The sequence below is a fragment of the Cyrtonyx montezumae genome, unplaced genomic scaffold (assembly GCF_038088225.1).
Source record: "Cyrtonyx montezumae isolate F1298 unplaced genomic scaffold, pur_monq_1.0 scaffold_7, whole genome shotgun sequence".
NCBI classification, from domain to species: Eukaryota; Metazoa; Chordata; class Aves; order Galliformes; family Odontophoridae; genus Cyrtonyx; species Cyrtonyx montezumae.
Window position 1 is genome coordinate 2,786,271 of NW_027072078.1, and position 27,383 is coordinate 2,813,653.

Genomic DNA, 27,383 nt, shown 5'->3' on the forward strand with positions numbered 1-27,383 from the left:
CTGGCACTCTTGTCCTATGTTTGTGGCACACAGTGACCCACAGCCTGATCTCTTTGCTTTGAGGCACAGAGGATCAAGACACGAGCCCCAGTCTGGGCAAGTTGGATATTAGGAACAATTTATGCTCAGACAGAGCGGCGAGGCGCCGGCACAGGCTGCCCCGGGAGGAGGTGGGCATCCCTGCTTGCGAATGCGGCGCTGACGGACGCGTTGAGTGGGCACTGTGGGGCCACCCCACTGCTCACCGCCCCTCCCTGCCCCACACGGGCTGGGGGCGGCGGCGCATGCGCGGGGCGGGGGCGGTGACGGTTGCGCTCCTCGGTGCTGAGACGGCGGGCGGGAGCCGTGAGGCTCGGGGTAACGCGGAGCGGCGTGCGCGACCGGATCCCATCCATCCATCCATCCGCCATGGGGACGCAGGGGGCTTGCAGGAAGCGGCTGCCGAACCGGGAACGCCTGACGGCGGAGGACGACGCGCTCAACCAGATCGCCCGTGAGGTGAGCGGCCGGAGGAGGCACCCCCCCACACCCCGCAGCCTCCCTCCTCCTCCCGCCCGGGGCTCCCCGGCCGGCGCGCATGCGCATCCCCGGGCAGCGGACGTAGTGGGAGCCGGGCGAGCAGCAGGCCGGGCTGCGTGGGGCTGCGTGGGGCTGCGTGGTTCCGAGTTGATGTGGGTTTTCCTCCTTCTTCCCCTTGTGGTTTGCTGGTGAAGCGGGCGCAAGCTTTGGTCAGCAGCTCAGGGTTCAGCTCCTCGCTGTGTCCGAGCTGGGTGCTGCTGGCTGAAGGTGGGCACCCTTTGCCCACGTCTGATCCCTCCTCGGGGCGGGTTGAATGAAGGAATTACCTTGAGGAGATAAATCGCTCTGATGGAGGTCTAACTCTTCTGGTTTCCTTTCTTTAAGCTCAGCAGGGTCGTGTAATTACTAACGCGCAGCTAGAAAGGAAGGAGGTGTGCTCTTTGGGCATTGCAGGGAGTGGGTAAGTTCCTACAGAGGTAGTTTGAGGTACAAGGACAGGAATGTCTCGTGTTCAGGACAGCAAGTCTGAACGACTGGAGTTTGAGTCATGATGACATCCGAGGGATTACTTTGGGATGAGGGTTGAAATTCCATAGTCGTGGTCCTTCTGTCACTTGAAGCTGAGCATAAACCTGTAGCAGGAGGCCTAGATTATCATTTTCTATTGTAGGTTTCCCTCCCGCTCTTTGCTGTATGGTAAAGAGCTTTGAAGCTTAGATGGTGTTTATTTGTTTCCTCTGAGGATCTGCTAAGGCACAACTGCATTTATTGGAAGGCTCCTTCACAAGCATGACTTTTATCTTCTCCCTTGAGTGCTAAAACTATGGACTGAAAAGTTCAAGGTTCAGCATTTTCCCATATTATTTTAACTCCTTGTCTTAGACTTTATGCCCTTACGATGGTTTTGTTGTCTCACTGCCTGTTCTTCATGCAGGGATTCCTGTCTGCATCCTCCCTTGTGATGCATCTCCTCCTGATAAAGATGCTTTGAGCCCTTGTGTTAAGAAGGGCACAGGAGTTACTGAGTTTTCAGCTTTTCCGCCCTTTTTTGCCAGTGTTTAGGCAAAGCTTCTTTCTTGCATAGGTTTTGACTCGTTGATTTCCTTCAGCCTTTCTTAGCCATAAGCCTCAGGACCTTGTACACTGTAGTGTACTCTAGGTTGTCATGTTGCTGTGCTCAGATGGAAGGGCAGGATGTGGGAGCGGTGTTAAAAGGAAGTAACTGTAAGCGAGCGGAAGGAAATTGTAAGAGTGAAGCATGTTGTAGTGACAGGCTTTCAGCAGTAGTATTAAGATTAAAAAGTTTGGGGTGGTTCCTGAGCTAGCTTGGCTGTGAGTAGCTGATCACCTTGCCTAGGCCTGTAGTAGTGTTACTGTAAATCACCTTGTCCACTGGGGAAGAGCAGTGCTGTATTACTAAATCTGGCTGTGGCAGGGTAATTAGAGGGCTGGCAGTTACGTAGATGTAGTTAAACCAAGAACACAGTGTTCTGAGTTTTCAACGGTCACGGATGGCTGCCACTCTGCATTCTGTTACTACACCTAGCTTATATTGCTCAAGTGATGTTTCCTGGTTGTCAGCTTTTGCAGATGAGAGCAAAGCTGTTCGGTGATAGGCTTCTCCGCTTTCAGGCTCTTGTTATGACGCCAGTAGATGATTCTGTGTTTAGGTCAATGGAAACTTTTGGGCTCTTTTATTCCTCTCTGTGAGTACGTGCCAGCAGTGTTTGCAAAATGCAGCAGTTTGATATTCCTCGAGGGCTGTGCCAGCACAGCTAGCAAGAGTTATGTACGCACACAGTGCAGTCATCTGTCCCTGCACGCACAGTTTGGGATGGCTGCTAAGCATGGGTTTGTAAACCTGACAGGGAGTGGTTTCCAGCTTTTTTTTTCTTGCTGTGGTTTGATGGGTTTGACATTGTAACTGGAGACGTGGTTTCTAGGAGAGTATCTTTTCCTAATTTCCTCTGTGGGCTACAAGAGCTGTTAAGTGTTACATGACCAGAAAGAGTTTTGCCAGTACAGTGAGAACTGCCATCTATCAAAATGAGATACTTCTGTTAGATAATGTTAACTACTCTCTTTTGTTTTCTTGAACGAAGAAAACAGGGTTTGGGCAAGTTTCTCCTTATTATTAGGAATCATAGAATTGTAGGAGTTGGAAGGGACCTCTAGAGATCATTGAGTCCAGCTTCTCTGCCACAGCAGCTCCCTAGCCCAGGTTGCACAGGTAGGCATCCAGGTGGGTCTTGAACGTCTCCAGAGAGGGAAACTCCACCACCACTCAGGGCAACTTGTATACAGATGTGTGTTATATTGCTTAGAGAAAAAGCTCCTGGCTTGTGTCGTCTCTGTACTAGAAACTTCCTCTTTCTTCAGACAGCTTACAGAACTCCTTAAGTGACAATTCATTTGAAAAGTTCAAATCAACGTCATTTGATCTTTATTTTTTTTCATCTCTCTTTTTTTTCTGTTTAAAGTGTAGCTGATGAGAAATGGCTCAGCATGCAGCTGCAGGTCACCAGCCCGCTCTGCTGTGAGGTAGGAAGGCCCCAGCTAACTTCAGAAGCCTACACTGGAGCTTCAGGGCTAGTGAAGAGGAGCTGTGGTAATTGTGCACTGAACTTAAAGGTCTGCCTTTCGAACTGAGGTGATAATCTGGGGGGGAGCTCTGGCTTATACAGCTTGACCTGCGTGGTGGATAGAGGTGAGAACAGTTTGGTAGACATCAAAGTTGAAACAAACAGATCTGGCGTTTACACATGGGAGCATAAATGAGGCAAACTTTATTTGAACTGCTGTACAGGTCAGAGTGTTTGAATCAGGGTGTGCTGTGTAGTGCCAGTATAAGGTCTGCATGCCTCCTTAGCGCAGTGGTAGGACTTTTTAGAGCAGAATTTGGTGTTTAAGAGATGCATGAAGACTTCTTGAAACCAGATTCCAAGAGGAGCCACTAGAAACAGTCTGTTGTATGTAACACCACTTGCTTGTATCTGGGTGACTTTTGTGCCTTTGTAATAGTGCAAATGTATGATCCCATGGGTGCAAATGGTCTGAAAAAGCATGCCTGGCTGTAGGTCTCTGTCTAAAATAGAAAATTATAAAGGCAAAGGATGCTTGTGGAGGGCTTGATTCTGAGCCCAGCTGACCTAAATATAGGAAGGATGGAAGCCTTCATAGGAAATGCTTGCCAATAGGCTACAGAGAACTGTTCCAGAATTAGGGCTGTTTTATAGCATGATTATGCTCCTCTTCAGTGAACGTGCCTTTTACTGGATATGTAGCCATAAACATTAAATAAAACCAATGCCTTTTTCCTATCAACCTTCCCAAAGGAAATATGTGGAAGAACGGTTTTGGATGGCTTAAAAAGTGAGGCAGATATCTTAGGGCGCGTCTCATTTTAGTTAAATGGGTGATTGCAGCCTGCCTTCCAGCTCCCAGTCTGACTATTGCAACGTTCAGTAATTGCTTGTCTGCTTTTGTGTCCGTGCCTGGCCTGAGTCTTCTTCAGCTGTTCTCACTGTCTGAGGAAACAGCTGTTTAGGAACTGTGATTCCTATTTCAGTCAGGCAAGAGGCTGCTGTTAGGATTAGCAACATGGGAAGCCCAGCCTTTTTCTTTGTGAGCCCAGATGCTGAGCTCATCTGCAGTATGTCAGACAAATCACTACCTCAGTTAGAAGGGTATGTTTTCCAGGCCAGTTGCTGTATAAAGTTGGAGCTCTAGTGCACTTGCAGTGCTTTTAACACTTTGTTGTTGCTGGGCTTTTTTTTTTTTTTTTTAATCATTTGGTTGCAAGGAGCATAATCCACATGGCATTTCAGGCTTGTGAAACAAGGTACGTGTCCCTCCTGTCAAGTCAGCAGGCTGCCAGGAGCAGTGAATCTGTCTAGCTAGATGTACACACTCATGGGTAAACCTTAAAATAGCAGCTCTGAAATATCAGCTGTTGTCTCACTTCTGTGAAAATACTTTTGAGGGGAGAAGTTGACAGTTGGAATGGAATGGAGAGGGAAGGGGACTGCAGTGAGCTAGATTCTACTTCAGATAGTCATGGGGTTGCTTTGGGAGGTTTTCCCTTCTGATAAGGGAAAGTGGGCACAGTCGCAGTCACATTTCATCTGGGAGCTCTGTCTGCTTCTGGTGTTAATCTGGTCTGAACCTATAAGGGGTGAATAGCTGGCCTCGTGAAAAATAGCTCATGTTTGGGCATCCCTCACACAGTAAAGAAGAGGGAAGTGCTTAAGTGCATGTTACAGAAAGAAGTCTGTAACCATTGTCTCCCAAGAAGCTCTTCTCCCTTGCTGTGTTTGTGTTGGGGTACAAAAAGTAGGCTGTAGAAATTTCTCAGCTAGAGCTGATGCGTGCATTGAAATGAGAATATTATGTCAAGCAAAGATGCTCTTTAGAGAGCATCCTTGTGAGTGAGCATGATCCACAGCCTTGCAAGGTAGTATTGGCCAGTTCCTGGTGGATGTACTCTTGATGCTGTAGGCGAGCTGTCAAAGTGCAGGTCTCTGCTGCTTAGAGCAGCACGTTTGCCAGTAGTGCTCACTTGCAGGAACTCCTTGATCTTTTGAGGATGGAGAGCCACCAGTGCTGTTGGTAGGTAGTAAGAAGTGCAAGAGAACTCTCAAAGATCTGATTTTCAAAGCTTCAGCTGTTGAAATTGAAGCTTGGTGTGGCATGATAAACACTAAATAAAGCTGTGCTTCACTGTTGGTGATTTGAAAGCTTTAATTACTGTAGAAGGAGCTGAACTACCTGCCATGCAGTGCTTGCAGTGTGGAAGAGAAGATCGTGAGGGACCAGTGCCATCAGACAGATTTGAATCACACTGGAGCATTCAGCCTACAGTCCTCTGTGTTCCCTCAGTCCCCTCAGCCGTGTCACGTTTTCCTGTAATTGAATTTGACGTAGGATGTACTGCCATTTTAAGGCTGTGGACTTGGGGCAGAGAGGCTCCCTTCGTAACCTTTGAAAAACATGGAGTTTTATTGTCAGCCGTAAAAACTGGATCACTACAAAACTAGAATAGCTGTTCCTGGGTTATGGAGAGATGGATGTTTGGGGGATTGGGTATAACTGCACCTAACTGGCACAGCTCTGAAAGCATGGAGTGACTGCTTCCGACTTGGAAGCTTCACTGAATAGATAGAAATAAACTTCGGTGAGTTTGTGGCACACAAACTCAAGAGCTGTGCTCTTGGAGGAAATATTTAGATTTTTTTGTATGATATGCTGCTGTACAAGAAATCAGAGCCTTTGCTAAACCAAAATTGACAGGTGCATGGCCATGTATGCGTTCCTATTTTTGATAGCTGGTGATTAGGCAGGGCAGTGCTTGTTATCGTTGGCGTGTGAAGAAATGCAAAAACAACAGTTAAAACTTGAGGGTGGCAATTTTCTTCCTCCTTAGCTGTCAGAAGGTTTATGTTTAATGTGAATGAGCGGAGAGCTTGTATTGAAATGAAGGGGATAGGATCACCAGTTGCATCTGGCTTCCTCAAAAATAGGTTTGTGGAGCTGAGTTTTACCCTGCCATAAGCGTCGCTGCTTGCAGTTTTTAGTGTAACTAGTGTCACACTGGTTTATCTTTCCCAGAAAGGAGTGTGAGGGTGTTCCTAGCTTACTGAAAGTAGCTTCCACAGGAGCAGCCTGTGTGTTCAGTTCGTCAGGGACTTGTCTGTTAATGTTGCCTGTAGTTAAGTGATAATGCATCTGTCATGAACGGCCTCACTGGTGATTCCTCACAGCTCAGCATCCTACAACTGCCCTTGAATGCAGACCTCTGCACAGACACAGGGCTCCGAGAAATAGCGTCCCTCTGCTTTTACATACCGCTGACTTCTACTAGTGTCTAATTTAAATCTAATATTTATTTTTTCTTCCTTTGCCTTCCTCTTTTGAGTACTTCCTACGTCTCAAAATATGCTTTCCTCAATCCCACACTGAAACGCTAACTTTAGATGTGTCTGTCTCTTCTGTCTGCTTTTGCCAGCCTCTTCCAGTAGATGAAAACAGAGTGCAGGAGGATCTGGCACGCTGGAAGCTGGGTCAGGTTTTTGAACTTACTCCCTCAGGTCAGATGGATTTCAGACATCCTCGCTTGGGTCTTCTAATTTTGGAGAGTTTATCAGCTGGCATACCGGGATGACAGGGGAGTAGGGAAAGGCTCTTGGTGTACATTGGAAAAGTCCCCAGGCTCCAGGCTCCTGTCAGAATCCTGTTGCTTCACATTTTCCCCTTCATTTTTAAAACACATGACTTCAGATTCTCTTTGAAAGCGTGGATGTGTTTTTTTTACGCTGGAGCCTGCGTGCAACATGGAAAAATGAAATAAGTTTTGCTTTTGCTGGCAACTAAAAGATAATGGCTTACTGCTTTTTGTGTGTGTGTGCTCATGTAATCACTTCTTGTTGCTAACTGCTTGCAAGCTTGAAGCTCCTTTCACTTGAGGAAGAAACCAGAACTCACTTGCTGTGCTTTTTGAAAATGAGTCTGTTTAAATTTGCTGTGCAACTGTGCATTTCCCAGACACTGTGCTATTTAAATGTCCATCCTGCCACATGAGATGTGTGTGTGTGCTGCTCTCCATTTTCTTGCTGAATGTGTTGCTGAGCTCTAAGAGGATTTATGTTGACCAATATGTTGAATCAACATCTGTTGAAAATTGAAGTAGGCTTTTGGGACATTCTTGTGCTACCCAAGGGTCATGCTATTCCATTGTCTATTAAATATGAAATTGAGATCTGTCCCGATGTGAAATGAGTACATTGAAGCAGTGGTGTGACCTAACCTTTACATGAACTGTGGAGGAATCCAGGGGCTCTGGGAAACAGTAAGCTTGTATGCGGATATAAGGGAGAATGTTGGTATATGTAGAATATGCCACTGTTTTTAAATGGTTACACAGAGTTTTTAGTAATATTTGTACATTCTTGTCTAATTACCCTGGAGAAAAAATAACAGCCTTATTTGGTGAACTAAAGCAAGCAAAGAAAGGTTCTTTGTGTGCTGGGAAAAGGCTTTTATATCGCTGATGAAATAAGTATATACTGTCAGACTCAGCCTGGAAGTCGTTGTTCCAGCAGAAAGGCATCTGGTAACCCTGGGCTGGTTGCTGTCTAACGAAGCAATCCACAAAGCTCAGAAAGGAAAGATCAGTGGGTCTGAGAATGCAGGGAATGGGTATAAAAACCTTATCTACAATGCTTCTGAGAGCTCTGCCAGCTTCTGAGATGCACGCCAAGCAAACCTGAACGTGCTGGGTTTTTGTTGTAGTTTCCTCTGATAGTGAGTGCTTCTCCAAGTGCTTTGTGTCTGTGGTCTGGTAGTACGTTGGTTAGTAATGGTTAGGGCACAGGCTCTTCAGGTAAATCCAGGCTAGCTCAGACTCAGTTAGGACACAGTAATCTTATCCCACCCCCACACAAAAGCTGTCCAATCATTCCTTCAACGACGGCGATTTTTCAGCTTTAATCTGAGCCGATGGGTTGCTCAGCGCTGTCTCACTTCCACAAGTCAGCTTGGAGGCCCCAGCTCTCTAAGGGAATTTTTCTTGGCACGGGGGAAATGGATTGTGAAACGATAGCAAATGTGAGAGGGTAATTCCTGTCTGCTGACCAGGTAAGAGTACCTTGTAGGTATAAAAACCCAAGTGTTTCAGGGCTTAGCAGAGCTATGAAGTAGCAGTGGGCATGAAAACAACTAATGATTTTTACAGCATTTCTCTTGTGTGTGCTAAGTGTGTGTATTAATAACAATATAAAGCCAATGTATGCAAAGAGGCAATGAAAAAGTGCCTTGGGATCGTTACGCTGTAGGCCCACCATGTATTGTAAACACAGTGAATCTGTCTCTTTATTACCAGATTGCTCTGCTTACTCTAATCAGTCTAAAGAGCTAAACTTAGCTCTGCTGTTGGATGAGAACATTCTACCTGTGGAAAGGCACTCTAGAAGTCATCTCTAGTGTTGGATGTTGAAATATAAAGGATATTCTGTTTTGTCTTTTGCTTGAGGCCGGGTATGAGTGTGGCACTGTAGATGATGATGTTGTCAGTGCTTAATGACATGCATTCTCTCAGTTCTGGCGTTTCCTTCAGCTCGGGCAGTCTGACCCTTTCATCAGAGCACAGAGAACCTGCAGTTTGCCCTCTGGCAGTTCATAGGTAGAACCAACGTGCTTCTTCCAGTCCACTCTTTAACATGCTAAGCTTGACAGAGTGCCATTGGAGATGCAGTAAGCAGTTATCAGACCAGATTTGCCTATTGATGGTTATTGGGAAGAGGAGGGTAAGCGTGGAGTGACAGATAAGGACAGTCCAGTTAGCTAGGATCCTAGGCTGAATTGCTTCAAAATGCTTATGCTTACCGTAGAAGTGAGCGATACAATATTTATTAGTTATTTGAGTGTCAAGCTGCTGCTTCAGCTGTACAGCAGGAAGGCAGGCAGGCTGGGTGTAATGAAATATAATATTATTGAGTATTGCCAAACCAGGACCGTTGTATAAATGGATCTAATTTCAAGTTCTGTGGTATTGCCATGTCTGCAAAGTTACCTGCTTGTACAGGGAACACCGTGGAGAGTACAAGAGTGAGATTTGTTTTTATATAACGCAGAGGTTCTTGTTGACATTCTTCTCTCAAATGTTAATTGGAAGTAACTTTTCTTGCACAATAGTTCTTAAGCTAGATCTATTTTTATAATGCGTTAAAATACTGAGGCTGGGTGGGAGTCTGCAATAAATAGTTTTATTCCCTGAAGTAATGGCTGTTGGCAACTCCTGTGCTCTTACTCATCAGCTGCTGGTCTAAACTCTGCTGCATTCATCCTTTTCATCTCTGAAGAGCAGAAGCAATTCCTTGTGCACGTTCCTCACTCTCCAGTGAGGATTCATTGATGAGGTGCTGCAATGCTTTGGGCCTTGAAGGCAATTTGTTCAGGAGCCACTGCCATGGCTGGCATGCACAACTCTACCAATACAACACTGCCTTCAGAACTTCCTCATGGCTTTCTCAAGCTGTCTGGGAGCCAGAGAGCCTCAGAAGATTGTTGTATTGAGCACTGCCAGCCATACACTTTAAATTAAAAAAAATAATAATAAAATCAAGCTTTTACTATACAGGTCTCTCTTAAAGCTCTGTGAGCTGGAGGTTGAGTCTGAGCACAGCACTGAAGTTACACTGTGATGCTTTATCTCTTCATCCTGTTTGGTTGCTTATGCAGTGAGATTATGCTATGTAAATATGAAACCACAAGATAAAAAAAAAAAGTATAGCTTCCTAGAAGGCTTTTTAGATCATCAAGCAGTGCTTATTTTAGAAACGGGCTAGTTCAGGGGCATGGGAGAGAATCATGGCAATGCCATTGAATGCTTCAATAATTAGATGTCAAAGCACTCAGCATTTATTTTGCTTGAATGCTTTTTAGCATCGCTGCTTTTAGAAGATAATCAGTGTGCTGGGCAACTGCTTCATTTTCATGCACCGTGTTCCTGTGTCAGCTGTCTTAGTGGGATATTCTAAGCTCATCAAATCCAAAAGTCCTGTTGTCTGTTTCTACCATAGCAGCGTTGGAAATTCCAGGAGAAAGGGTCAGGATGGAATGGAAATGGAGAGTGAACTTTCCTCACTTGAACGCTGACTCAAACCGAGAACAGAGTGAACCTGGCAGAGTTCCGTGGGAAGGTCTGTGCTTTTTTGTAAGGAGCAAAAAATAAGATGGTGATGTAGAGAGGGAGGAGAAAAGGATACGCCTGCCTTAAAAACTTCATAGCCCAGTAATTGTATATCATCTCTTTCCCCCATTCCTTAAATCCTGCCTTGTTGCTTTCCCTCTTTCAAGGGTGTGCGGAACTGCAGGGCCTGTGCCTGTGGTTTAGCTCTTGGGAATGAGCTTCCTGCCATAACAGCTCTGTTCTTCCCCTGCTGTAGCTGACTCATGCTTTGTCAAATGCTGAAGTTAACCCTTCAGAGAGAGAAATAAGACCACCTGTTGTTATTCAGAGCGGGGTAGGTCCCAGCAGAGTGGATCTGGAGAAGGGCCTTTACAAGATCACCTGCCCTTTCCTACCTGGATTTAGCAAGATAACAAGCAAAGGTGGAAGGGTCACTGTTGAGGTGAATTGACTAGAAGGTTTACCTTGATGCATCCAGCCCTTCTCCTGTATCTTTGTCAGGATGGCTTTAATCTAGCATTGGTCTTCTGGCATCTGAAATCTGTTAGAAAGCCATTACACGGGATGGAATCCTGAATACCCTAACTGTGACAGAATAGCTGACGAGATTCAAATGCATTTCCAAATAAAACAGTTTGCATAAGTGCTTTAAGAGCAGCATCAGTTCTGCTAGTGTTCAGCCATATCAGAATAGCACTTTACAAACCTCAGCCCAAATTTAGCAAAACCAGTACCAGACCTTCTTACTGTAATACCAGCTCCCTCGTATGGTGGTTATTGTATTATGATGTTTCTAGAGGTCAGGGTACGTGTTCAGAAGCAGTAGTGATTAATTAATAAAATCTAGAGAAAACAAGCTTTGCTGCTCGGCAGGTTTTCTGCTCATCTGACGTATATAATTTCTAGTACCTGTTTTGAGAAGTTGTATCCCTCCCCTTCTCCCCCTCCCAGGAAAAAAAAAAAAGTTTGGCAAGTTCAAATCATATGATTTAAATATTTATCTCAGAGCAGAGAATCAGCAGAACTGATGAGTTCATGAATGAGCTGAGAGAGTAGACAGGGCAAGCCAAGATAATGTTTATAACAGCAGCCAGAGCTGTTATGTAGTGCACCTTTTATCACTGCATTTGGACCAGAGTTGCTTCCTCGCATCCAGGACTTTTGGCACCCTGACTCCTCTCTTGATGTAGTTGTAGAAGGTTTGGGCTGTAGCTGTTTAACAGTAGCCTCTAAGAGCTTTATGAAAAGTTGAGAGCTGAAGACACCTCATGGGCCTAAAAGAGGGGGGACTCTTTGTGCTTGTTGCTTCACACCTTGGTCATGTTGAAGCAGTAAATCTGCGCCTAAAACCTAGAAGTGAAACATCCTCTGTGCTAGCAGTTGGCAATCTGTGACTTCCCTCCTTCGCAACTTTGAGTCTCCATGTATCTCCTCACCAAATGCAGCAGCATCTGCTTTTCACTTTACGTTGGTCTCTGTAGAGCCATGCTGCTTGCAGGCATTCAGGTGTCACCTCTGCTGCTCTTGAAAGAGATGCACTGCAACTGGAAAAGAGGAGTTATTTAGCTAAAAAGCCAGAAATTCTCATTGCCCCAGAGAAATCATTTTTTTTTCTGACCTTTGATGAAGCGAAAGCTTTATCTCCAAGTGACTTTCAGGATTTGCTGGGACAGTGGGGCAGATAAAGATTTGAGTGCCAGAGGTTGCCTGCAGAGATGCTCACCCTCCTTTTCAAGTGCTCATTGTGTTGGGTGAAGTAGCTGCCCTGCCCCCAGCGATTCTGTATGATAGATGGTGAAATCGATTCTTTTTTTTTCTTTTAGAAGAGAAAAAAATTGCTCAGAGCTTTGATTTGTATGGTAATTAACACTTAAGACCTCACTGACTCTTATAATTAGTGTTAATAGCCTTATAAATACTCTTCACATTATAATTTAGGGAAATTACACGTTGGAGAAGTAAAGATGAAGTTGCTGTGCTGGTGAGGAATGATGGGCTCCAACAGAACTGTAGATAAGAACAAAACCTCACAGAGAAAGTGGCAGCTTTCAGGTAAAGTCTTACTGATACTTTTAATGTAAGGAAGTAATACTCTTTCCATACCTAGTGCCTTAAAATTAATCACTGTATTGACTACTTTCATAGCAGTAAACAGGCTGTGTGTACATATGTAAATGTTGTTGGATTTCTGGAGTGTCAAAAACAATATTCAGAGAAACTCTTCCAATCTGTGTCAAACTGTCACTTCGTAGCATGTCAAGTGCTTAATACAAAGCTGCTTTTTGTGATGGTGTTTGGCTTTTCGGCACTAAATGTTTTATGGCTTTGTGTCAAAAGCAGCTTTTCCCTTGGTGAAAGCAAAGACTTTGTGTGCTTGACAAAAGGAAGGGGCTTTAAGATCCCACATCTTTGGCAAGGCTCCTTGTGATTCATGGAAGGGAAGTGGAAATCATTTTCTAAAATTAAAGTGAACTTTCACTTTTTCCCCCACGCCTTCTCCCAGTGAATATGTTGCATTGTCTTTTGGAGATGTGGGCAAATGAGGAGGCTCCATTAAAGACTTCATAAGAGCTCTGGTCAACACTAGGATCTAACTCCTTGAAATATTGAGGTCACAAAGACAAGTTACTTGCCTCATCTTGAATCTGACGTGCTCTATTTACCCTCTCCCTGTTGGAAAGGAAGGGTGAAAGTGTTTCCTGCAGATGCTCCCCCTGCTCCAAGGTGGACAAATAAGGAAGGGTTGTGTTACATGCTGTAGTTAGGAGAGCTATGTGGAGATGGCTGATGGTCAACAGCTGCAGCCCACTGCTATCATGTGAGCGGTTTGCTTTTTGCCACACTGCTTATTTTAATCAACTCCATCTGTATGTGGTGTAGGCCATAATAGAAAGCAGCCTGCTTTCTAAATGGTGTAGTTTAGATGCTAGGATTTACTCTGTCGGGTTGCAGATTGTTTGGTCAACAGAATGGATAATGCCAAATAGCACTGTATTCATGATATTGTACATATGGGATAATTAGGAAGATTATCACGATGGAAAGAGACAGGCAAAATAAAGGGAAATGTTTGCCTGTGTCCTAGGCTTGCTGTAGGAAGCTCCAAAGGAGCAGTCTCCAACAAGAGATCCTTCCCCAGTGGTGGTGAGCCCTTAAATGGGGTCTGGGAGAGGTGGAGGCAGACTGCACCCCTTCTGGTCGCACAGGTGCATTGCCTTCACCTGTGCTCCCATGGCTGACTCAGTGCTCACCTCACCTGATCAATCAGTGGTTCAGGCCGTGATTCAGCAGTCCCCATACAGAGATTAAGGCTGAATACCAAAATGAAGTGTTTGTCTTAAATTTATTTCACATTTAATCCTTATTTATTTGTGTTTTTTTTTCCAGAAGGCACAGTAATGGTGATTTATCATCTGCTATTGAGTACTTCCTCTGGAAAATGAAGTCTTATTCAGATAGCGTACTGGTGGAGGATCTCAATAGTGAGAACTTAAAGGAGAGGACTAAGGAAACGTGACTAAAGGAACATAGTGTGGGTTTGTTTTGATGTAGTTTCCAACAAAAGTCAGAGCACTTCTCTTAATCTGAACAGAAAATAAGAAGAACATTCACTTCTTGATTGGGCATAGTAAGACAGAAATGATGCTTTTTTTGTTTTAGTGTAGCTTATTCAGGTAGAATTGCTTCGGCCTCAGTTTAGGTGTATCAGGTATGGCATCCAAAGCCATAGTTGGCTTAGTGGGAATGTATGGTGCAACATATTTTCCTTTTCCTCTGCCATAGGTTCAATATAAATCCTTAAACAGCCTGCCATACCAAAAATAAGGCTGTATAAATATCTGAGCACATGGAAAAATAGCTTTCCTCTTACTACCGCATTAGAATTTAGAATAATTACTCAGTTTTAGACACTCGGTTGGAACCACTTAAATTAGTAAGGATTCTGAGAACCCAGACATCCAGATTTTGGGCAGATTACTGGAAATGAGAAAGGCAGTGCTGGCACATGCACTGAGATGACCATCACCAAGTGGGATTTCAGGGAAAATGTTTGACAGTTTGTGCTTCCAGCAGCTGACAGTTTTTTTTCAACTGAAAGTGAATGCCAAATTAGTGAACTTCATGTGGTCTTTACTCTGTACGTTCCACTTGTTTCACCTTGGATTTCAGCTTTGAAACAGAGAATGCTTGAACTCATCTACAGCTGTCTAAATGCATAAATTAGTCATCTGAGTACTTGTGTTAACTTAAAATAATACCGTAGAAGTGAGCTAATGCCTTAAACAACCGTGAGTTGGGGTCTGTGAGCTCTCATTTCCAGCTATCAGATCTGATGCTGTTGCAGTTAGATGCCTGCATGAATGCTTGGGGTAGAACAGATGCAGAAAATAAAGGTGGCTGACAACCTTGGGATAGTTTCCTGGAGCTGATAGGGGTGTTGTGGTGGGAGGAACACGCGTTCTCTCCACACAGTGATTTTTTTTTGGTGTGGATTTCGAGGTTGTGGCCTGTTGTGATGCTCTTGCTTCTGTTAGAACAATGCCTGGCAGATTTGTGACGAGGATGTTTGCTAGCACTTTTTCTGGTAATGAGAAATTGCCACCCACTCACACAGCCTGTGTAGGTAAGGGGAGTATTTCACTTCTGACTGACATAATTAAGAAGCTGCTGCTAAAATCCTTGACAGTGAAGCTGCGTTGGTCTTATTCCTTAGGCATCACTCAATTTAGTTGAGGGTTAAATCTGGCTGACTCGTTCTCATTTTTGTCAATGTACAGGATGCTCAGCCATAGCCTTTTAACCACGGAAAAACTACAGTCGATGTGTTGGGCTAAGTCTGAGATTCCTTTGTCTATGCTATAGAAACACTTGTGTTGTTGCTCCTGAAATTATTCTGCCTTTAGCTCTGTTGTGATTACACGAGGGTAGCAATTATTCTTGTTTTAGGGATTAATGAACTAGTGTCTTCATGCTTTCCTTTGTCAGCAGTGAAAACTCTAGCTTCAACTTCTTGCCTGTGGTTTTCTGTGGTTATGGCTTCAACATTTTTGCTTATGGTGTACTTTGAGTCTTTTAACACTAGGAGCTCCCATCTTTCAAGATGTAATTCATCTGTCAGTTTTTAAGTAAGTTATTCAGATGATAAGCTAATTTCTGAGCTGGATAGATGTGAGCTTCCTATTCCACCTCCTGCTAGGACCGTGGTAGTTGAGCAGAGTGTGTTGCAGTTGGCCCTGAAAGGGCAAGCATTGAGGAGGAGCTGAGGATAACTGCTGGAGCTGGCTTCCCATGGGTCTGCATGTGTCTGGAGTCAGCTCCAGCTAACGTGGCTAAGGCCTCTGGTGCTGGAGAGCCTGTGTACAGAAGGACTCAAGGAAATGACTTGAAAAACGCTTCCAGGTCCAGTTTAGCCTGGTGTGGAAGTGCAAAGGAAGTGACGTTTAGGCGGGTGCTCTTTTTTCTAACAGAAGCAATGCTGTGCTTCTGAGAGGCATTGACAGCATAAATGCTTTCATGGCTTCCAGCTGTGACGTTTAGAATAAAACCACTCTTTCAGGTGAAATGTAGCGTTCACAACAAATTTAGCCTGTATGGATTTTGCTTTGTAGGACTTACGCTGCTGCTCGCAGTTACAGATCCCATATTCTGCCTAGGCAGTGTAGGTGAGAGACTTATTTTAACATTGCTAATTGCTTTTGTGAGCCTGTTCTTCTGTTCAGAATATTAAATACTCCACACAGGTATGTAAGCAGACTTCAAAAAAATGAATGCTGAACAAGTGGGGTGAGAAGAAAGGGGTTTTGACTGGATTAACTGGGTTAGAAATCCACTGTGTCACAGACACACAATGCAGTGCGAGTGTTTTTATGGCTACTGGTGAAGTGGAAATAAAATCTGGAGGGTCAGATCCGTAGAAATCCCTTCTTGACTAAGGGTGTACAGCTTGTGCATTAGAAGAAAATACAGCTGCATACTGTCAGTTCAGATGCTTCTTTAGGATCAGGAATATAATATTTGAGCTACGCTTATCAGGGCTTTGTATTGTTTATTTTCAAGGCTGTGGGCAGTCCTGGTGGATTCAGCTGGGCTACAGTTTGTGCTTCGTATCATGAGGTTGGGGACTGCTTATGCTATGGCAACATGTAAGAGCCCATAAAAAACCCCAGTAGTATGTAACCAAAGAGGATCCATACCTTCTGCACGTGAAGGAATCTAGTTTTGGAGGATGATGTATGCTGTGGGAAACATGCACGGCTTTCTAGAGCCCTGTTTTGACTTTTGTGTCATTTGAATGGCATTTGCTAGTAGTAAATGCATTGAACGAAGCTAATCTTAGAACGATAGGTCAGCACTGAAATTTGTTTGTTCCTCATTAGCCTCACAAGTAGATGAGGTCTTAAATTTTATAACAGCACTGAATTTCATTTCTTTCCTTTCTGCCAGGTACCACCACGTTTGGTACAATCCAGGGAATGTTCTTGTTACTAGTTGTGCAGCCTGTGCTCTTTGTAAGTTGGGCTCCTGCTGAAAGGGAAATGCAGGAGAAATGTGCAAATCCCTCTTACAGAAGTTGCAGCTTTCACCATTTTGGCTTCTGCAGCTGCCTCTGTCTGTGGGCAGCATACTTCTTTAAAACTTCAGGGCTAACAAAAGCTACCTAAGAAGGGGAAGATGTTAAATAGTTTGCATATGCTTTAATTTCTTCACTTTTGTGCCTAGTGATATTCCGTTACACTTAATCTGGCTGTTTGATCTCTGCAGGTGTTAAACTTGAGCCTGGCAAGCAAACCAAGGGTAATTCCGTATTGATCTCTTAAAATTAATTAACTTCCCTGTGCTTTTAGTGAGGAAACGGTCCTGTCAGAGGAGGCCAAGTCACGAAGAATAATTTCTGCTTCAGAGTGGCCATGGGAGAAGCAGACTTGGAAGCATCATCTCAGTATGCTCTTAATGTGTGCATAGCATCCTTTGCAGTGGACATTCAGGTAGCTGGCAGTAAGAAGTGGCACCTCCCAAGTAAACCTTGAACGTGATACACCTGCAAAGCAAACACCCCTGTGATAAGCTCGGGAGGCTTCTGTATCTGGTTGGGGAAAGTCAGCCATCAATGCAGGGTGTGTTGGATTCAGCTCTTGTGTCCTACCCAATGCTCTGTGTGACTCTGGCTTTTGCCTGGAAGTGGGACAGCAGTGCTGCGTGCTGCTGGGCTGGCTGCCAGATGCCCTGGGAAGAAGCTGCTGCATAGTAAACGGACAGGGATGCAGCCCAAAGTCATTTCCTGCAGATCGATGTGCTGTGAATGTCCCCCACAGAAACCACTGTGCCTCCAAGCTGCTGTTTGGAAACATCAGGGAGGGGAGCATCCTTCCCTCCCAGCCCTCAGAGTTGTACTTTGGGTAGGCAGCCTTATCCACCGAGTGTAGCAGCCAGCTCTAGTGTCTCTGCAGGTGTACTGTGGCATATGGCAGTGATCTGATAGATGCTCTTTAAGCCACGTGAGAATCTGAGCACTCTGTTTGCAGCACAGTGGTTATAATGGCATATTTGTCAGAACCTTGACTGTTCATCGTGCTTGCTTCTGGCACGCAGCTGCACTTGTGACAGCACTTCTCCCATTGGAAGAGAATTAGCAAGGCTGGGAAAAGCAAGGCTATGAGCGCTGAACTGGATTTGCACAAGCAGGTTATACACTCAGGTGGCTTTTCCAGTCTTGGTACTACAGACTTGTGGTGATTTTGCTGCCTGTGGGTTTTGTCCGAGTCAGAGGAGTGTCCTCCCAACACTCAGGTTGTTTGCAGATAACCCTCACTGTCAGCATTTCAAAAGCTCTGTTGAGTTGTGAATAATTCTTTTCTTCTGTATGAGCATGTGGTCTTTGTGATACTGCTAACCTCTTGTGAGGAGGCTGTAAATAGTGTAACGGTGTAAAATCAAGCTGCTCCGTGTGGTTTTATTACAAGAAGCCTTAAAGCTGCTGTTAAAAAGTGGATAAGCCGAACGCATTCACACGGTGGCCAAATACTCAGTGTGTCCAGCTTCTGTGTTCACATCTTTAAAAGTGCTGTACAGTGAAAGCATGCCTTCCTTTTCTGGTTTACTTCTTTCTGCTCCTCCTTTGCTAGGAGCTATATGAAGGACAGGCTGCATGGCTTGGAGCAGTGCATCTCCTAGACAGACTGAGGCTTGATGACCTCAATACTTTTTTTTTTTTAAACCATTTTTGGCACCTTTATCTCTGAGTATAAATAGCTCCCAAGCCTGTTCCTCACCATTGGCTAGGCATGAAGGAGTGTTAAATGCTTTTGCGAGGTGAAAATAGGCTTTCTCAGTTGCTTGTGCATGGAGAGCATCCAAGCTGTGCGATATATTTACCCACTTCCATTCCCTGATGAATGCTATGCCACACATTCAGGCGGTATCTGCAGATTTTGCATAACTGTGTTCAAAATGCTCTCCTAACAGTGGGTGAGTGACAGCAGGCAAAGCTAGCATGCTCAGATGTGCCTCTAAAACCAGATGTTTTCTATGTGTCTGTGGCTGTGCATCTGTACGCAGCAGCTGCATTACAAAGCCAAGGAGACGTGAGAGGCCATCAGGGCTCACAGTGTTGGAGTGATGACCATGCCTGGGGTCTATCTGTAAGAGCACCAAGGCTTCTCTCCCTGCAAGAAGAGCTGGCAACCAGGCTGGAGCTGGGCTGAGAGGCAGGAGGCAAAATGCTGCAGGAGGCTCTGCCTCTGCAGAAGCATTTAGTGCAGTTTTCCACTTCTCCTCCGAGCTCTGAGGTGCTCCCACTTAAAGCAGTGTACCTGTCACCAGAGTGCTCTGCTGTCGTTTTTACTCCAGCTCTTTCACTTAAAAACAAGCTTGGCAGGCAGCTCTGGCAGCCTGCAAGAAATGTTATGAACACTTTAAACCTCTTAATGCTCTGTTTTATTCTTGCTGCGGTAAAGTGCTGAGTGGAAGAAGCTCTTGAATACCTCTGAATACCTGGTGCCTTTCGGGTGGCTGGTATTTAAAGAAATAACGCATAGGTTTGGCTGGAGGTCTTCAGGAAGGCATTCAGGAAGCCGAGGGTGGAGGCACCAAACGTAGACCATAGGCAGCATGAAGTTAGGGTTTATGTTTCTGTGGGAGGAAAACGTGGAAACTTACCATAAACTTGAAGCATCCAGTAAGTACTGCCTCTTTGGTAACCCAAAACATGTGCTTTGTTTGACTGTTACTCCCTCTTGTGGGTTTCAGGACAGACTGAACAAGCTAGAAATTCACTCTTGGCCTTCCTGCGTGGAGCAATTCATTACCAGTACTCCTCTGACCTGCTGGATGGGATGCTGACCTTCAGACTTGCCTCACTGCATACATCCGAGAATTAGAGCGTCCTTTTATTTCAAGAGGATTAAATCTGGGTGGTGCCTTTAAAACACAAAACCATTTTCTTCCTACTTATGTTCAGGAACTTGCAAATCTGTGCCATTAGTGTGTAGTACAACTTGTTTCCTTATGAAAGTGGATGCTAGGCTGTGTCGTAACGTTTCTCTCTTGCAGACTTGGCAAGTACCTGATCCGGTGACCGTGTTACTGTCCCTCATATCTCCTGTCCTGCAGTCAGCACTTCAGAGTTGCAGCTCACAGGCTGTTGCTCTCGTCTGCGGAGAGCTGCTATGTTATGCACATTGTTCCTGAAAACTAAATTCCAAAAAAGAGCTGTGCTTGCTTCCAGCGTGCTCTCCTGTGTACCCAATAAATACAGAGGACTTAGATTAAGCTCTTCCTGGAGTTTCTCATCCACTCTGATGGCAAGAAGTTTGTGTAATGTGTTGTGTGAAGATGTCAAAATATCACCTCTTGCATTTGTTTTCCTCCAGGGGGACATGTAATCCCTTTAGGCAAGAAACTGAAGCACTTCTCCATTTAAAGATGGTGTTAAATATGTGCTGGCGTTGGAAGCTGCTCGGTCTCTTACTTGGTGTGGCCGTGCATTTATTCATTGAGTAAAATCCTCTTCCTCTTCATCCCCTTTTTCTGCATCAGCTCTGCCTTCTGGTCCGGCTGTCTGAAACTGCATCACACAGAAAATTCACAAGTGTAGCCCCTTTACTGGGGAGCTGTGCTTACACAGTCTCATTGTGCTTTCCAGCTGACCACAATGTCTTCTGCTCGTGTTGAAGCTCTTTTTTAGTTTGCTGTAGGAGTAGCACTATATGGCTGTAGCAGTGGCTGCCCTTGTCTTGCTCGTTTCAGAAACTGAGATAAAACAGACACCTTGTAAACAGGAAAGAGGAGCAGCAAGTTCCTTTCATTCCAGAGCTAATCCCTAAAAATTAATGGGAGAGCTGTTTGTATGTAGAAACTGGACTGTGGCTGTTCAGTCTTGGGTGTTGCAGGCTTTGGCTCTTGCTCCCTGTCCTTTTCTTAAGCCTTTTTCCTCATCCTGCCTTTATATTTTCACTAGCATGTTAATTCCCATCCTTCTTGTGCTCCTGTTTGATATTCATCATCTATTTTGTCTATATAATGCTTTCTGTGTATCCCACCATGTATTTTGTTTAGTCTGCAGTATTTTCAGCCCACCCTTCAAAGCAGCATTAGCAACCTTTATTTTTAGTTAATTGTTTTCCTGATTGAAAGCTTATGGGTGCTGCTATAAGCCCAGATTTGTATCGACGTGTGAATTAGAATTGTAGAGCTGCATCCCACCCTTACTCAGATGAAATTTGGGATGCTGTGGGTACCACATTCTAGTCTCCACTGCTTGTAGCAATCACTGAATTTCTTATTTATATTTCAAATATTTTTGCCAGTCGGGAACAAAAGCTCTGTTTATGTCCACGTTCAAAAAGATGCTGGCATTGGCCCAGCCCTGGAGCCCTCCCTGACCCGTGTTTATGCTGTAAAGTAGCCACTGAAATACTGCTGTTTATTGCAGGCTCCAAATTTGGTTATCGTGCTTACTTTCTCCATGAGCAGCACGGTCGAGACAAAGGTTTGCTCTTTCACTGATGTGTACCAACTCCTGAATTCAGTTTGCGTGCACGCTTCCTTACTGAAGCTCTGCTGAGCCCTGGGTGCTTGCAGACCAGCCCTGCTGGGAAATGCCCTATGGAAGGGACCACTGAATGCAACTCTTCCTGCAAGTGGGTGTTTCAGGAGGCAGCACTGGGAAGCTGATATTTTTCTTCTCACTGTCAGTTGGTGTTCTTTTTTTTTCCTACTGGATGTCATTTTAGTCTCAGCAATTGCCATTTGCTTATCTGAGTGAATGATCCAGCTGTTTCCAAGGTCAGTGTTGATTCCCTTGAAACTGCTTTACATGAATACTGGTCTTGAGCTAAAGTATATGGGTGAATGGAGTCTTGCATAGGCTGTATAAAGCTCGTGGCTGTATTCCTTGAGATAACAGCTGTAGAGTGGCATCCAAATGCTTCCCTGACAGGAGCAGTCATTCACTAGAGCTATTCGGGGACGCTAACTGAAGATGTGACCAAAATGCAGTCAGCTGATCCTGGTCCTCTGCCAGGTAGGTACACCGCCTATAGAAAAGTGGTCAGGGCTGGAAGCCACCAACGTGCTCCTGCAGAGCTGCCCACCAGCCTCCAGGCTGGGGTTGTTCTTGCCTCCCTGCTGTGCTCTATCTGACTGAAAATGGCATGAGGTGTCTGTTGCCATACAGCCATGAAAGTGGTGTGCCCTCTCTACACGCAGAGCTTAGGATCGCTTTCCAGTTGTAACCAATCATCTTCTGCAGGCACTGTAGCTACAGCACTTACACAGAAGTGGTGGTGGTGTTGATGGGAAAGCCTGCAGAACTGATTAGCTGTCACACTCATTTTCTTCTGAAGCTTGCCTCTGTTGCTTGCCTCTGAACTCTCCAGCGTTTTGACATGGAGGGGGTTTGTTTAGATCGAAGGAGGTGCTTCCAGCACTTTCCCTCCTCCCACTAGTCCAAAGTGCCATAAAGCAGAGCCCTGCTTATAGCTGAACCAGCTGCAGTGAGCCAGCGGCCCGGGACGTGCAGCAGGCCCAGCACTGTGCCAGAGACCACTCCAGGAGCAAGCCCCTGCTCTGCAAACTCCTTATTAGTGTGCATGAGCTACACGAACAGGTAGGAGAGGAAAAGAAACTTTATCTGCTTTCTGAGTAATGCATGACTTTCACAGTATTGCTATTTGTTTTCCCTCCCCCAGGGGTCTAAAAGAGCAGAACATTCTCAAGGGGAATAAATGCCTGTCAAATGCTGCTAGGGTCTGTAGCAATTGTTGCATGGTACCCCCCTTTTGCAGGTGTGGTGAGGTCAATTCATTGCAGTAGGATGTGCTTTGGCAACCCGTGCAATCTTATGATGGAGTTCAGTTATTGTTTGGACTGTATTTTTAGCAGTGGCCCTTGTGACTGCATGGCAATACAATTTATGAAGTAAGACACAACTCCTTAATAGTCTCTTATGTTGTAGAGCTGCACGCAGTGTTCACTGCAGCGTTGTGCAAAGTAAACATTTCCTTCATTTATGGGGAAAGGGTTCTTGTCAACAAGACTTCCCAGCTTCTGGTCATGTGCTTAATTATCTCCGAGATGGGTTTTCTGGCAAATGGAAGCAAATGTTTCTCAAGTTGATGCTGTTTGTATGTTAATTCCTCATTAGCTGTGAGTCTCTTCCCCTCCTTCTCTTCTCGGTCCTTGGCTTAAAATGTTAAACTTGGAGAGCAAGAATGCTGACCCGTTAAACACAGATAACCCGTGCTTGCACCATCGACGTGCCAAAGGGGAATGTCTGCCTGATCGTGCTCCTGGCACTTGGGAGTTAACAGAGAAAAACAAAGTTCTGGAGTACTGAGAAATTTGAAGAACAAAATAAGAAATCAGTCTTGGGATGCCCTTGGTCCTCCTGGTCAGACAGGCTTTCAGTTTCTGAATCCTGGCCGTTGCTTTTGAGTGTGGTGTTAAACAGACCTCCCTGGGCTGACAGCTGAGCCCAGCAGCCTCCGTAGCATGACTTCAGTTTGCCTGGCTTGAGTGTGCCCTTACACCTTCAGCAGTTTCCTTCCTCCTCCTCGCCGCGTCGCCTTCTAGCCTCAATCAGAGATAATCTGTTGATACTGGCAGTGCGTTTTGGTGATGAAAACCGGACATTGTTTTCCTAAGCAGCGTTTGGTTGTGTATACTCAAGTTCATTGCCTTGGTGACGGTTTACAAGGAGGTTCTGTTGACTCTGCCAGCTGAGCTGCATGGGTGCCAGGATGCCTGCAGCAGGCAGTCAGATCAAGTGAGCTACATGTTTTATTTTTGAAGGTAGAGATGCAGTGAGCTGAGTTGCAGATGGAGGAGATGTACAGCATCGCAGTGTGGCTTCTGATGCTGCTTAAGAGCTAGTGCTGGGGTGGTCCAAGCTGGAGCCAAGTGGGCTGCGTGCTGCAAGCTTTCTATCTTATCTGTTGGGTGTGACCTGTGTTGGAGAGCTCCCCCGAGGAAATTCACAGGTATTAAAAGGATTCCCTAAGCCTGGAAGCCTGCAGCACACTGTGTGTTTTGACTCTCCCATGTGAGGAAGGCCATTTTTCCTGAAGAATTCACTTGTGAGCGAGGGGCAGTGTGTCTGTTTGGCCTGTCCAGGAGCAGCGGGAGGAGGCTGGGTCCTGCAGCAGCCAGCTGGTTACCTCCTGAATGCAAAACAGTGCCAGCGCTTCCAAATTAGCTGAAATACTGTCAGCAGCATGGAAAATGCAGGAACAGGGTGCTCTGCCAGCATGAGGACTGGGTTCTCCGTGCAGGGCAGGCAGCTCATGGAAAAACTGAGCTCAGCTGCTGGGTGGAGACTGCACGAGGTCCCAACCTTTGCCGGTGACCAGGAAAGAGAGAGCAGGGCTTGGTTGCTGGTGACCAGGAAAGAGAGAGCAGGGTTTGGTTGCTGGTGACCAGGAAAGAGAGATCAGGGTTTGGTTGCTAAGGCAGCGCCCTGTTTTGCTTGTCTGCAGCCCCAAACCGCGTGCCAGGAAGAGATGACTCGCGGTGCTTGCTATTGTTGCTACTGCAAAACCTCTCTGGGTAAAAGGGGCCGCACAGGTGCTGACGATTTCCTCCCTGCCCTCACCTCCGCTTCTCATGCGAAGTGAGGAGGAACTGAGAGCTGGCACTCATGGGCTTACAGTTTGCTTGTGCGTTGCTTGGTCTGAACGAATGAAGAGCATCCTGCTTACACCACTGGGTTCAGCTCTACCCAAGCCAAGCACCGTGCTGATGCGGCAGTTGAGCGGTTGACTTCTGAGACGCGAATGCTGATCGCGTGAATGTCTGTGTGTAAGCATCTGCTCAAGCGCCTCCGGATGCTAGGTTCGCTGTGCTCGGAGCCGCGGCTCGGCCGTGCTGCCCGCAGGGCTGCAGTACACCGAGCCGTGCCGCTGTCGCTGGTGTTTCTCTCCGAAGCGCCGTGACATCGGTGCCGGCAGCCGGAGCACGCTGCTGACTCAGGGCACGCCGCGCCTCGGACTTCGGCTCCGGGAAGTGCGACTCGTGTCCGCCGTGCTGCCTTCCTCCCGCAGGGGCCGTGTGAGCTTTGCGTCTGTTTCATGCCAACATCGAGCCGCAGCCATGCCGACGGAAGAGGACTGCCTGAGCCCGGAGGCTCAGAAGCTGGTATGGCTTTGGGGAAGGGGGTGTTGCGGCTGGCTGATGGTGAAAATCACAGCTGGGAAGGGGCAAGGGGAGCTGCTGAGCAATGCCGGGCTCTTAAGTCGCTTCTGCTCCGTTCTTCAGTCCTTTGAATTCAACAGTAATAATCATGGGTGCTTAGAGAAAGTCCTGCTGTGTGTGTTCGTCTCATTTTGGACGTGCTGTGTAATTTACAGCACCCCTACAACAGTGGGTGCAGTGGGGTGCCTGCTGTTGCTGCTGACTGGTTGCCCGCAGGTAGCTCGTTCTGCCCAACGCTCCGAATTTTCTAAACCCTTTTAAAAATATAGAGGTGCAAGTTATTTGCTTTTCAAGCTGGCGTGGGAGCAGGTGTGCCAATTTTATTTGTTCTGTGCTCCCGAAGTAAAGGTTGGGAGCAGCATTGTGCCTCCACGTGACTGTAATGGAGGTGTTAGTGATGTGAAGTGGCACTCTCCTGGTTCCTCCCTCTCTGTCACCCTGTGGAGCAGAGGGAAGCCTTCAGGCATGTCCGTAATGCCCCCTCCCCAATCTGAAGGGTGACGGTGGCCCGCGGTTATTAGAAGGAATCCTTACCTTTATATTTAGAAGTCATTTGCATGTAAGAGAAAGGTGAAGAGCTGGGCAGGATGTGGGCTGACCAATCCCCGAGTGATTCATCGACTTGAGTAAGTGGTGCAAAGTGTACTCGGGCTCCCAGCTCAGGTGCACAGGGCATCAGATAGAGACACTGCTCTGAGCATCATCGCTTACAGACAGCCTTGTGTCAATGCAAAGGAGCGTGTGATTATTCACGGTGAGCTCTGGGGGCTCGAGTGAAGGCAAGGTGGAGGGAAGCACTTAGCAGGGGTTGAGCTGATGGATGTGCGTCTGCTGCCTTCTTGCAGATCAGGTGTTGCTTGTGTAAATAAACCTTGCACTTTTTAGGAGTACAGCAAACCTTAGCAGGTTTCTTATGACTAATGAAGCATGTGACTTACGTAAATGCAGTGAACAGTTGTGTAACACATGAAGAAAAAGCTTTTCCATGCTGGGTACTGGGCTGGGACGGCAGCACCCACGAGAAACTATGCTGTGCAGCAAGCACAAGTAGCTGGCTGTGTCATTTTCCAGTGCTCAGAAAAGCAGCATCATTTCCTGCCTTTGTTGGCTGTTTCTTGGGGCTTCCAGTTTAACAACAAACCCTTGAACGTTCCAGAAAGGAAAAGCTCTGAGAATGCACACCTCCATGATGCGTGTCATCTTATGATGACCAGGTTACTTAGTGTTAGCCTGCTGGAGCTGAACGTACTGAGCTCCTTAGTGCACGATAAGGATCTGCACAGCGCTGCATTTATCTTTGGAAGCTAAACAGGGCAGAGCAGAGGACCAACCAAAGCGGCCAGCGTTTTGCAGTGCAGTGGGGGGTTTGCTTTGGGGCTCTGCGGCTCTAAATCGCTCCGGGCAATTGCAATAGAATGACAAAAATGCGGGATGTGTGGCTGGAGTGTTTGAGCAACTCCCTTGACTTGAGGCGAGTCTTTTTCAGCTGGTGTACATTTCCCCGTTGTTCTGAGCACTGTGCTGTCTCCTTGTTTTTCCCACAGGCTTTACAGAAGCCCCTCGGGGTTTGTTTTGGATGACATGCACCATGCAGCCGAAGCTGCCAGCACTCCTTGTCAGATGCACGATAAATGGTTCATAAAGGGAAGTTCCAAAGGCTTTCTAATGAGTGCAATTAGGCTTTGTGTTTTTATTCACGTGTTCTTGCCAGTGATCTGCCACTTCTGATTGAGGTGTTGCTCACGGAGTCAGTAGTGAATTTTAGATGGTTTTAAGACTTGCTTCTTTCTGTCTTAGTGAGTTTTTCCAGCCCACGTCCATTTAACAGCTATTTCTTTTGGCAGCCCCGAGACTTCCATTTCAGCTCTTGCAGTCTGCAGCACGCTGAGCCCCTCGCAGGATGCGGGCACCTGCCTCTGCCGTGGAGGTGACTTGGGGCTGCTGTTTGACAGGTGCTCAGGCTGGAGGAAGGCCAGATCCATTCAGAGCCTGCTTTGCTGTAGTTGGCACAGAGAAATGTGAAGTCAGAGCTTCCCTGTGCAAGAAATCGGGGTGTTTATAGCAGGACACTGTTAATGCAAGCACAGAACCTAAGCTTGTGGTTCCTTACGCGTAGACGAGACGAGTCACGCTCCTGCTTTTGAGGAAGAGGTCCATAATAAATGTGACAGTGTTACAGGTTTCTCTCACGTATGTAGATGTCAGTTTGGCTCACGTTAGGATTCTTTGTTGAGTGGCTGATCCACGTTGGGTGGCTGTCAGCAGGTGAGCTGTGCTTTTGCACAGGACAATCTCTGCGATGGCTCCTGTTGGTCTTCTCTTGCTTGTCATGACAGATACTAACTGCCAAGGAGCCGTGTGGTCCTGGAAAGACAAAGTTCATAAAAAACATATGCTAGTTCTGGGATAGAAGCCAAGCCAAAGATACTTGAAGGAAAATGTATTTTTACTCTCGTGTGTCTTTAAGGTTCAAAAGCCAGCTTTGTACGAG

At 46.0% G+C, this 27,383-nt stretch overlaps 1 protein-coding gene across 22 annotated transcripts in view; it reads left to right on the forward strand.

Annotated features, from left to right (window-relative positions):
• Positions 1-308: 308 nt before the first annotated feature.
• Positions 309-27,383, forward strand: part of LRRFIP1 (LRR binding FLII interacting protein 1) — a 64,581-nt gene continuing 37,506 nt past the window's right edge. For 7 of the 22 annotated variants that reach the window (XM_065750886.1, XM_065750888.1, XM_065750887.1 and 4 more), the window contains exon 1: positions 318-498. In XM_065750886.1, coding sequence (XP_065606958.1) covers positions 409-498 — 90 coding nt within the window. In that variant the 5' untranslated portion in view covers positions 318-408. Of the gene's footprint in view, positions 499-24,680; positions 24,836-27,383 lie in introns of those variants that run through there. The other 15 variants (XM_065750879.1, XM_065750884.1, XM_065750881.1 and 12 more) reach the window with 8 other exon arrangements.